General features: G+C 43.1%; 1 protein-coding gene across 3 annotated transcripts; it reads left to right on the plus strand.

Annotated features, from left to right (window-relative positions):
• Positions 1–159: 159 nt before the first annotated feature.
• On the plus strand, positions 160–10,364 carry RPE (ribulose-5-phosphate-3-epimerase). Of its 3 annotated transcripts, none has more exons than XM_035138673.2 (6): positions 160–725; positions 6,117–6,196; positions 7,066–7,205; positions 8,824–8,958; positions 9,162–9,248; positions 9,907–10,364. In XM_035138673.2, exons 1-6 carry the CDS (start codon positions 451–453, stop codon positions 10,027–10,029), a joined length of 840 nt encoding a protein of 279 aa, XP_034994564.2. In that variant the 5' UTR covers positions 160–450; the 3' UTR covers positions 10,030–10,364. The 3 variants fall into 3 exon arrangements, with proteins under 3 accessions (XP_034994564.2, XP_034994590.2, XP_034994571.2); XM_035138680.2 differs by having other exon boundaries at positions 165–714; XM_035138699.2 differs by lacking the exon at positions 6,117–6,196 and having other exon boundaries at positions 162–714.
• The last annotated feature ends 1,289 nt before the right edge of the window (positions 10,365–11,653 follow it).

Raw genomic sequence — 11,653 nt, forward strand, 5'->3', positions numbered from 1 at the left:
GAAGGGGACGATTGCGCGCTCGCATGCGGTTGGCTGGTCGCCCTCCCCCTCCAAGCCAGCCAATAGAATTCCGCCCACCATGAGGTGACTGAAAGGCGGGCGCTGAGTGGTTGGTTGGTTGGCTTCGACGCTCGCAGTTCCTCAGAGGCCAACCAAGAGCACCGGCAGCCAGCCCCGCCGAGTTTTACTGATCTCCTGGAATGATTTTTTTTATTTTGATTCATTGATTGTCTTGTCCTTAATAAACATTTCGTCCTTTATCGGTTATCTATTAGCAGGACTCCCTCTTCTGCCTCGCTCCACTTAGCGCGCGCGGGGCCTTTTTGGATGCGTATTTCCAACCCGTCTGCAGAGCTGAGGGAAAGATGAGCGGAGGAAAGAATAGTAGACGTGATTTGATGGGAGGTTTCCGGAGCTGATGAGGCGCAAGCGACGCTAACCCAAAAGCAGATGCGGGGCTTGCGGACTACATTTCCCATCAGGCGCGCGCTTCACGTGATGCAGGCCTCGCTTCCGCCCGACGCAGCCGTTTCCGGCCAGGCAAGGAGAGAGGGCGGAAGCGGGCGGCCGCCTCGCGACGAGGCTCTCCTGTCCAAGTCAGTCATGGCGTCCGGCTGCCGGGTAGGCCCGTCCATCCTCAACAGCGACCTGGCGGCCCTGGGCTCCGAGTGCAGCCGGATGGTGGACTGTGGAGCGGACTACCTGCACCTGGATGTAATGGACGGGTAACTCCACCGCGCTGGGCAGGGCAGGGAGAAAGGGAGGCCGCCGGTGGGGGGGGGCGGAGGCACCGTGGTCGCCCTTCGTCGCGTTAGTCACGTCCGAAAGAGGTCTCAAAAACCATAGAGATGAAATACGGCCGTCGCGCGCAGCCCGCGCTTCCGGTTAAAATACGGAGCGCCCCTTGGGTCTCTGGTGACACTTCACACTCCCCTCCCCCGCGACAGTAATGTATATCTAATTTTTTTATTGGTTGGTTAAGACATACAGTATCTATTAAGAGAGTATGCGCATTCCAGTCTATCAAATCTAATGTAGTCAATCTGCCTCATAATCTTCTACTCCATTCAATCTAATCCAGATTCAGGTAGGTAGCTGTGTTGGTCTGACGCAGTCGAAATAAGCTTTCGTGTGTATAAGCTTTCGTGGGTATGTATAAGCTTTCGTGTGTATGCACACTTCTTCAGATATGAAAGTTTATATGTACCCAGAACAATTTAGTTGGTCTCTAAGGTGCTACTGGACTTTGTATTAAATTGAGTAGAGTAGATGAACAGGTGGATTGATTGACATTAGATAGATAGGCTAGATAGCTAGATTAGATATCAAATCGGTTGATTCTATTAAATACCAGATAGATAAACAGAATCAGATTAGATGGATAGGTAGAAAGATTAGATGGATTGGATTAGATTGAAACAAATAAAAATCTAATAATCTGTCATATTTATCTATGAATCCATTCCAATCTATTAATCTGATTTTATCAACCTAATCTATTAATGTTGTGAAACTATCAAATCTGTCTCCCCCAGTGGGCGCTTGTTGGGTTTGGTGAAATGGAGCAAGTCTTGTCTGAAATCTTGTGGCAGGTTAGACACAAGCAAGATTTATTGTGGCATAGGTTATCGTGGACCCTGTGACCTGAAAACGTCCCCCATGAAGAAACACACCTAAATGCAAATAGGCTACTTTCTTGCACAACTGCAGGATATTGTACCAAATAGACTCCAGTTCACGATTATGCCACAAAAGCTCATGCTGCAATACCTATGTTTAGTCTTTGATGCTGTAAGAGTTTTGTTTGCTGTAGGCAGTGTGTGTGGTGGTGGGGAGGGGGGACATTCAGCTGAGTTAACTTGCTGTTTAAAGGCAGCCCCACAGGAAAAAAAACTTATTTCCAGCACGTAACAGCAGGTGTCACAGTGGCTGTTTCCAGAAAACCACTTTTGTCTTTGGGTGCTTCTACAGTTTATTGTGGACTTGGTGCTGGTCATGCATGTAAGTTGTGTCCAGTGTTCAAACAATCCCAAAATGTAATTTTACATTAATTCCTGATTAATTTGGATTTGCCGTTTCCATAGGGCTTCAAATAAAGTTCTTTGATTTTTTGCGGAAATAGTTAATCCACATTAAATGAAAAATTCGTATAGGATAGCATTTTGATGAAACTGTTGTGTTAATGCTGCATAAAATCTGCATGCATGTACCAAATAAATAAACTGTTGTGTGGAAGCACCATATACATATTTGCTCCTTCCCTTCTTCCTTGCAGGACTGGGAACATTCTTGGTTATGTTAGTTGTGTCAAAAAAAGTGGTGACTTGTGTAGCTTTTTCCTTTAAAATTATAGAATCATAGAGTTGGAAGACACCACAAGGGCCATCCAGTCCAACCCCCTGCCAAGCACGAAACACCATCAAAGCATTCTTGACATATGCCTGTCAAGCCTCTGCTTAAAGACCTCCAAAGAAGGAGACTCCACCACACTCCTTGGTAGCAAATTCCACTGCCGAACAGCTCTTACTGTCAGGGAATTCTTCCTAATGTTTAGGTGGAATCTTCTTTCTTGTAGTTTGAATCCATTGCTGTGTGTCCGCTTCTCTGGAGCAGCAGAAAACAACCTTTCTCTCTCCTCTATATGACATCCTTTTATATATTTGAACATGGCTATCATATCACCCCTTAACCTTCTCTTCTCCAGGCTAAACATACCCAGCTCCCTAAGCCGTTCCTCATAAGGCATCGTTTCCAGGCCTTTGACCATTTTGGTTGCCCTCTTCTGGACACGTTCCAGCTTGTCAGTATCCTTCTAGAACTGTGGTGCTCATGACTGGACACAGTACTCCAGGTGAGGTAGGACCAGAGCAGAATACAGTGGTACTATTACTTCCCTTGATCTAGATCAGGCATCCCCAAACTTCGGCCCTCCAGGCATCCCCAAACTTCGGCCCTGTTTAGGGAAGCTTTTAATGTTTGATGGATTTCTGTATTTTAATATTTTGTTGGAAGCCGCCCAGAGTGGCTGGGGGAACCTGGCCAGATGGGCGGGGTATAAATAATAAATTATTATATTATTATTATTATATTTGGACTACAATTCCCATCTTCCCCAAACACTGGTCCTGTTAGCTAGGGATCATGGGAGTTGTAGGCCAAAACATCTGGAGGGCTGCAGTTTGGGGATGCCTGATCTAGATGCTATTTTCCTATTGATGCAGCCCAGAATTGCATTGGCTTTTTTAGCTGCTGCATCACACTGTTGACTCATGTCAAGTTTGTGGTCTACCAAGACTCCTAGATCCTTTTCACATGTACTGCTCTCAAGCCAGGTGTCTCCCATCCTGTATTTCTGCCTTTCATTTTTTTTGCCCAAGTGTAGTACTATACTAGCTGTATTAGGGACCCAGGTGGCGCTGTGGGTTAAACCACAGAATCTAGGGCTTGCTGATCAGAAGGTCGGCGGTTTGAATCCCTGCGACGGGGTGAGCTCCCGTTGCTCGGTCCCAGCTCCTGCCCACCTAGCAGTTCGAAAGCACATCAAAGTGCAAGTAGATAAATAGGGACCTCTCCGGCGGGAAGGTAAACGGCGTTTCCGTGCGCTGCTCTGGTTCGCCAGAAGCAGCTTTGTCATGCTGGCCACATGACCCGGAAGCTCTCTGCGGACAAACGCCGGCTCCCTCGGCCTATAGAGCGAGATGAGTGGCGCAACCCCATAGTTGGACACGGGGGACCTGATGGTCAGGGGCGCCTTTACCTTTATATGCTAGCTGTAGAACTAAAATTGAATACAGCATGTGAGCATAATACATTTTCTTACTATCCAATACACTTTATTGGAATGGCATAACTGGGCATCTCATAGGTAGAGTGGCATCTTGTGACTAGAAATATTTTCTTGTACTCTGCTTAATGCTACTTCTCGGCAAATATATATACATTGGCACATCAGTTGTCTTTTGCACTTCAGCAATGTTTTGAATTGCCATTCCAGTAAAAGGCAAATTTAATTACCCATCATACAGTCCACAATACAGTACTTTACTGAGTAAAGTTTGGTGTACCTATATTGGAGTGAAGGAAGAGATTGTATTTTCCGTTACAGCTTGGTTGACAATTTGCAGGCACTGTGCATGTTCTCCTCTGTTGCTTTTAAAGAAACTATTTCAGAATGTACAAGTACATTGTGGTTTCCTCTAGCAGCAACATCTAAATTTGTGCAAGTTTTATTGGCAAGGAACCTGTTTCAGCAGATGCATTTCTTCATGCGTGTATCTGGAGCAAAGCAACAAGTTTTGTTCTTTGTACATGGCTAGGTGTACAGTATTCTAAAACATAATTTTGTCTGAAAATGCAGTGCAAGAGTCATGCATTCTGTTTTCGCTTTTATCTGTCCCTTCAGTGCACGGTTGAGCAGGATCATGCTCCTAGTCTCCTCTAATATCTGTAGGTCCAGTGGAAAATGAGAGAGGGACTACATATGACTGGGTTGTGTAGGGTTCCCAGTATATAGAATAACCTATGTTCATAAAACGGTATATATGTAGAACACTTTTTCACTTGCTGAATGGCTAGCCCAAAGCATGTTGGCACCCAAGGTAGATCCCAAAATGGCACTCCACACCAAGGAAGAAGGGGCCAAGGAAGATCTGCATCAGAAACAAGGGTGTGGGGAGAAATATCAACACGGGGACCTTGAGGCCATTGACTCACTTTTCCTCATGGGTGGGGCATCCCTGTGGGGTTGTCTGCGGGAGGTAGACCAGGGCTATAGTGTAACCCTCTTCAAATAACCAGCAACAGGGTGGTGTGTGCGCACGCTAAAAGAAACAATACTGTCCTGGTTCTGTTCTTTTATTGTATAAACATGCTTCAGGGTGCAGACAAATATGCAAGCCCTATTGAAGTTTGAGAGGTGTGTTTGTTTGTGTGTATGTAGTCTGCAATTCTCTAGATGGGCTGTATAAATCCCTCAAGTGGGATATGAGGCAGCCTTATAGTGTGTTAAACTGCAGCCATAGGCCTGAATCCTAACATATATCAGCTTAAGGAAGTTCACAGAAGCAAAGTCACATTTTCCTCCCTCCTGCAGTAACCTGCAACTTGAAAGGCCTTTCTGGGATGCCAGTGAGATCTACCTGTACAATGTGAGGTGGGATTTAGGCTGTCAGCTGAAGAGGTGACAAGGAACATTTTTTTCTGTAAACTTCCTCAGGTTAACTTATCTCAGCAGCACCCACACCTCATCCTCCATTGTTCAGGGGACACAACAACCCTCCAAAGATGCTTTGCAGGAGTACAGGTGTCTGCAGTGGGAGGAAAGGGCAGAAACCTTTACCTGTGCAAACCTCCTTAAGTTGACTTATCTTAGGATCTCAGTAACAGCATTAAAAAGAGACATTATAAACAAGTGCATATAAGGGCAGATTCATTGCATCTGATGAGCTCCTTGCAACTGTCACATCAGGCATTTTGCTAATCATATTACAGACGCTCAATTTACAGAGGTTATGTTCCAGGGATCATGTGTGAAGCAAATATTGCAATACAGTCAAAATATATTGCAATATAGTCAAAATATTCTGGGTTGTGTGACAGGTGCGATTGCCAAAGTCATTTTTGCTGAAATCCAGCCCCCTTTCTATTTATCTACCCCCCCCCCAGCATGTAAAGCTGAATGCGCACAAGTTAAATGTATCTAGATTCAGATAGATAGCTGTGGTGGTCTGACACAGTCAAAATAAATTAAAAATTGTCCAGTAGCACCTAAAGACCAACTAAGTTTGTTCTGGGTATAAGCTTTCATGTGCATGCATGGTATCTGAATAAGTGTGCATGCACATGAAAATCTATATCCAGAACAAACTTAGTTGGTCTCTAAGGTGCTACTGGACAATTTTTTAAGTTAAATGTATGTGAGCTGCAAGTCACCTGTACTGAATTGTGGGGCTTTTAAGATTTCTCGATAGCACTATAAAATCAAAGCCAAAAGCAATTTCCATTCTAAAATTGACTGACACTTATAGTAGTATAGAACTAAATAGAACTATTTTTTCAAAATCTTAAAATAAATTATCTATCTTATTCTCTCCCCCCCCCCACACCCAATTGGGTAGGCATTTTGTACCAAACATCACTTTTGGCCACCCTGTTGTAGAGAGCCTTCGGAAGCAGCTGGGTCAACAGCCCTTCTTCGGTAAGCTTATTTTTTAAAAAAGTTTGAATGTAAATGGAGGTCATCTGCCTCAAGATTCTCAGAAGCAAAACTGGAATTTCATTTTACCTTCTTAGCAGCCAGCATTGGCAAGCTTTATCATGTACTAGAAGGCTTCAGCTAACATGTCTCCCACGAATTACATTTTTTTTTGTAATTTGATAATAATTTTCCTGCTAATGATTCTGTGATATTTTGAAATGAAAACAGCCAGCAAATATGATGAGATTTGTAGAATCAGTGCATTTAGCAATTGCTTTGAGACAGAACATTAAACACTGGCATCAACTATCATATTCTGCAACACACATTTTAAAAAGTACTCTTGGCCTATATATACAGGTAGCAACCATTTTAGGCACGTCCAATTGATGTGCTATCACAGTGTTTTGGATCTGGTGGGGCATGCTTATATTCACTTCACAGATATGCCAGGAATGGAACCCTGCACAAAATGCTCTCTGCCTATAATGATCTAAAGAATGCTTGTTCTTTGCCCCTGCATTGTTGGGCTTTTGAACAAATCTGAGAGCTGGCCATTGAAAAGCCTAAATTTTGAGAGGAGGGACCATGTGTGATTTCTGCTGCTTCCAACTCCCAAGAGGTTATATAGGGCGAGTCCTTTAAAAGAGGCCCTGTGGATACAGAGTACACATGTTCCACTTTTAAAAGATTCATCCTGTAGAAAGTAAGGCATCTCTCTTAATACCTAGCCATACACTGCAGCTTCCAACAAGATTTGGGTAGTTTAAGTGCAAGTGTTTTGCTGTATAAATTATGAGAGCATGCTTGAGGTAGCAATTCAGTAAATGTGCTGTTTTCATGTTTTTGATCTACTTGGTTCTTTCTAGATATGCATATGATGGTTGCTAAGCCAGAACAGTGGGTGAAGCCTATGGCTGTAGCAGGTGCCAATCAATATACCTTTCACATAGAAGCTACCAACAATCCAGGGGCACTCATTAAGGACATAAGAGAAAATGGGATGAAGGTGAGAAGTTTGGTGTACTAAACAGTTTAACAGCTTCTAGGGCTACTTTAAGTGTTTCCTTAAACCACTGAAAGATGAAGCACTTTGTCTGAATTACAGCTGTAAGCATACTTTACTCTTAAACAAAAAACACCCAACCCCTTTTAGTGTGTTTGGTTGGGTTTTTTTTGCAGCACCTTTAAAAAAAGGCTCTCAAGAGAGCATGTATATGAGGCACTGTTTGGGGGCATTTCTTCTAATTTGGAAGGAGACAAAGCTGAGATCATTCATTCATGTAGATACGTTGCAGGCAACCACCAGAAGATAGCCAGTTCCAGTTTTTTATATAGAGAGTGCTTGATGCAGAACTAGCTGATCCCAGCCAAATCTGCTTGGAAGGAGGCTTGGCAGAGCAGTGAGCTATACACTTCCATGGCTATACACTTTGGCTAGTGAGGACATTTAATTATCTGTTTTTCTTGTAGCAGGCTCAGTTCTTGCAACACGCAATTTAGGAACTCCTGCCTTAGATAGTAGACTGCAGCTAATTTCTTGAGGCCATGTGCAATTGGGCAACTGCCTGTCTACACCTGGAAAACAGCAAGCACATTTCTCCTAAAATGTCCATACAGTTCAAGAATTTTATAATGCTCTCATCATCTTTGTGTGGTAATGGTGGTACAGTTTTAACTGAATTGTATACAGTGGTACCTTGCAAGACGAATGCCTCGTGCAACGAAAAACTCTCAAGACGAAAGAGTTTTGCATTGCGCGAGGGACTTGCAAGACAAGGTTTTCTATGGCGCCACTTCGTCTTGCGAAATGCAGCCATAGAATGTAGCGCAGGAAGGCGGCAAAGGAAGATCAGCTTTCAGCGCGGGAAGCTTCTTTTGCCTTCTTCCCGCGCTACAGCTGATTTCCCGGGGCTTGCCAGGGGGAACAGAGCCGAAGTGTGGCGGTGCAGGGGCTGCCCCCGCCTGTCTTCCCTGAGCCAAGGGGAAGACAGGAGGCGGCAGCTCCAGCAAGCAGCGCCGCACTCGCCCTCAGGCCGACCCGGGATCGGCTGCCTTAGCGCCGCCGAGGCAGCGGGAGAAAGCATGCGGCGCTCGCCCTCAGGCTGGCCCGGATTGGCCCTCTCAGCGCTGCCGCCGCCTGGTTTCCCAGAGCCAAGCAAGCGCCACCGCCAGTCCCCCGGAGCCCATAGGAACACATTAATTAAATTTTAATGCATTCCTTTGGGAAACGGTGCTTCACAAGACGAATTTTTCGTAAAACGAATTGACCGGTGGAACGAATTAAATTCGTCTTGCGAGGCACCACTGTATCTGGAAAGAGGCATCTGATATTTTAGTAAGAGCTTGCCAGATACTATTTAATCACTGGAAATGTAAAATCAATGCTTACATTAGGTTTTGAAGAGCTTAGACAACTTTTATTCATATGCAGATATGGCAGAAAAATAAATTAATGACGACAACACTGGGTACTGATCTCCTTTGCCCCTTTTCTTTGCCCAGTAGGAAATGTTCACTGTTGAGTTAGTGGGAATCATGTCATAGCTTTCTTTTGTAAAAGTGATTTACTGCTAATCCAAGATGTAGGTTCGGTTAATATATAATAATCTATTGTGTTTCCATAGGTTGGTTTGGCTATCAAGCCAGGAACTACAGTAGAATATTTAGCACCATGGGCCAATCAGATAGACATGGCCTTAGTTATGACTGTGGAACCTGGATTTGGTGGACAGAAGTTCATGGAAGATATGATGCCAAAGGTACATCATTTGGACATTTATTATTTTGAGTACAGCAGCTGTGAATATACCGGTAGTAGGATTGTGGAAAATGTTTTGAATGTTTTCATAGTAGAGTGCTGTTATACTAAGGATTGATGCCTAGTTTTTGCACACATGGAGAGAGACCAGAGATTACAGCTCCTGTGACTTGGTAATAATATTATTTCTGTGCTGTTAACTAGGTTCATTGGCTGAGAACACAGTTTCCTTCCTTGGATATTGAAGTGGATGGTGGTGTAGGGCCAGATACCATTCATAAATGTGCAGAGGTAAGACAATAAAAGCAGTCTCTCTTAAGATTTAGGGTAGAGGTTATGCAGAACAGTTCCAGAAAGTAAATGTTATCAATTCTCATACTGTGCAAACAAAGTGCAGTAACTGGATTTTATTTTTTAAAAAACAATTTTGTCTAGCAGCTTTCAGAAACAGAATAGTTGAATATTCTTGCACGTTTGAGAAACTGAAGGCCCTTTCTCTACTGATGAGCAGCAAGGAGAATTTAAAGTTAGAATGGCAGATCTGACAAGTTATACGCCGGCTCCCTCGGCCAATAATGCGGAATGAGCGCGCAACCCCAGAGTCGGTCACGACTGGACCTAATGGTCAGGGGTCCCTTTACCTTTACCTTTAGGGCTCTACAGTTGTGATGGGGGTCCTTCAGCCAGGCAGGAAGGTTTTCCCACCCTGCCTGCTTCCTGCTTGGTGTCCCACAACCATGGCTCACTCTGAACCATCCAGTCCAAGTTGTTGCAATTCAAGGGTACCTGAACCTGACATGTCTGATGTCAAAGTCCCTCCAAATAGGCCGAAATTGTCATGAGTGTCAGTGCACAGCCCTAGAATGTATTTCCTTTACATCATCTCATGTTATATAAACATACAGTAAGTTCTTCTCTTAAAATATAACAGGCCTTTTCCTCTTTGCAGGCTGGAGCAAATATGATTGTGTCTGGGAGTGCTATAATGAAGAGTGATGATCCCAGAGCGGTGATTAATCTCCTGAGGAACGTATGTTGTGAAGCTGCTCAAAAGCGCTCCCTTGACCGATGAAATCAGGTTGCGACTTGGGAGGGCTGCTTTCTTGTATATTTGTGGGTGGGATGTTGTGGAATTATGGTGCTGCTAAAGGAAAACTGCAGGACTGTGCTGCAGAGAATATCATATTGACAGCTTGGAAGTATATTGGTCCAGTGCTATCCTTTGATTTCAGAAAACACCTTTGTAATGTGCATTACAAGATCAGGGTGCCTCTTGCTTGAAGGTTGTATGTATCAGCTTGCAATCTAAGACAAATGTATTTTGTTCTACATACAACACAGATTTTTAATTCCTTAACATCTTAAATGTTTTGAAAATAAACACTTGAGATGGAAAAGTTTAAAGAGTGATATTGATAACTAGTTTTTGGTACAGTTCACTTCAAGCTCTGTAAATTTAAGGATACAAAATGAAGGGAAGGGGATTTGCAGAAGCAGGAAGTCTGCTTGAAAAAATCTATATAGAAAACAAGAACTTGCAAATACAGGGATTTCTGAATATAAGCATATGAAAAAGTAATCAGTATTGCTCTAAAATCTTGATCTACAACCTGTTAAACTGAAGGTGCTTTTGTGAAAAAATATTACAATATAAGAATCTCTAAGAAAGTGATAGGGTTGTGAATTACTGACTCCCAAGTTAATCCTCTACAAATTTGAAACACTGAAGGGAGGTATAAAATACTTTAGGGGACAGGTACAGTAGCTGTATGCAGAGGTAAAGCAGGTGAATTATGATATGGCATACATTATTTTACAATAAATATAGAATGCGCTAGATATACAGCCATTTTTGTTGTGACCAATTGGATAAATGGAAGTTGCACACAACATAGACACACTAATTTGTAAGAAGAGTTCTTAGAGAGCTGTAGTCTTTCAAATTATTATAGCCAGAGGAACTTGACCAGTACAGTGAAGAGTTAAGAGTGGTTGCAGATCAGCTCTCCATTTATTATAGGGAGAAAATAAAGTTGGAATTAAGAGAGAACCAAATAAATGTATTTCATTTAAATACACACATAATACCCCTTTGCTACTCATGCTATTTTGGTCACATTTAAGAACAGAGTTCTGGCCAGCACCTAAGTGCACTATTTTCATGACAGTGTTGCAATTAAAACATTAGAAAAGATTTGGGAAACATACTATGCCCAGGAAGTGTCAGCTCTGCTGTTGGCTAGCAGGAGGACAGGTTCAAACACATGGTATACAGATTCTAAGGATACTCTTATCAGGCTGGGACACACACTGTGTGTGTGGGGGGGGGGTAAGAGTAAAGACAAGCTTGCTAATTTATTCTCCAGGGGGTTGTCTAAATACATTAATTCGATTATCTTGCAGTAATCATATTGCTTAAATAGTTTTGAAGGGCAAACCAAGTAGGAACTGCCACTCTTTAGTCATGGAGCTGCAAACTGCTACCCAGGCCTGGAAGAAATTCAGAAGAGATAGAAGAGGGAAAGACTGGCCAGCTCATTGTCTATTATACAAATATCTGGTGACAAGCCAACAATGTCATGCCGTAATCATGATTTGTGATATTACATACAAAATCTGAGATCCTAAAGGGGTACCCATTCACATAGTTCATCTTTCTGTTCAGCATCTCAATCCATCAACATCACACTGTAGTG

The sequence above is a fragment of the Zootoca vivipara genome, chromosome 1, assembly GCF_963506605.1.
Source record: "Zootoca vivipara chromosome 1, rZooViv1.1, whole genome shotgun sequence".
Classification (NCBI taxonomy): Eukaryota; Metazoa; Chordata; class Lepidosauria; order Squamata; family Lacertidae; genus Zootoca; species Zootoca vivipara.

Coding starts and splice junctions, on each gene's coding strand:
- RPE (XM_035138673.2), top strand. CDS start 451: ATGCGGGGCTTGCGGACTACATTTCCCATCAGGCGCGCGCTTCACGTG. Junction 726..6,116: donor CACCTGGATGTAATGGACGG/GTAACTCCACCG, acceptor CCAATTGGGTAG/GCATTTTGTACCAAACATCA. Junction 7,206..8,823: donor TAAGAGAAAATGGGATGAAG/GTGAGAAGTTTG, acceptor GTGTTTCCATAG/GTTGGTTTGGCTATCAAGCC.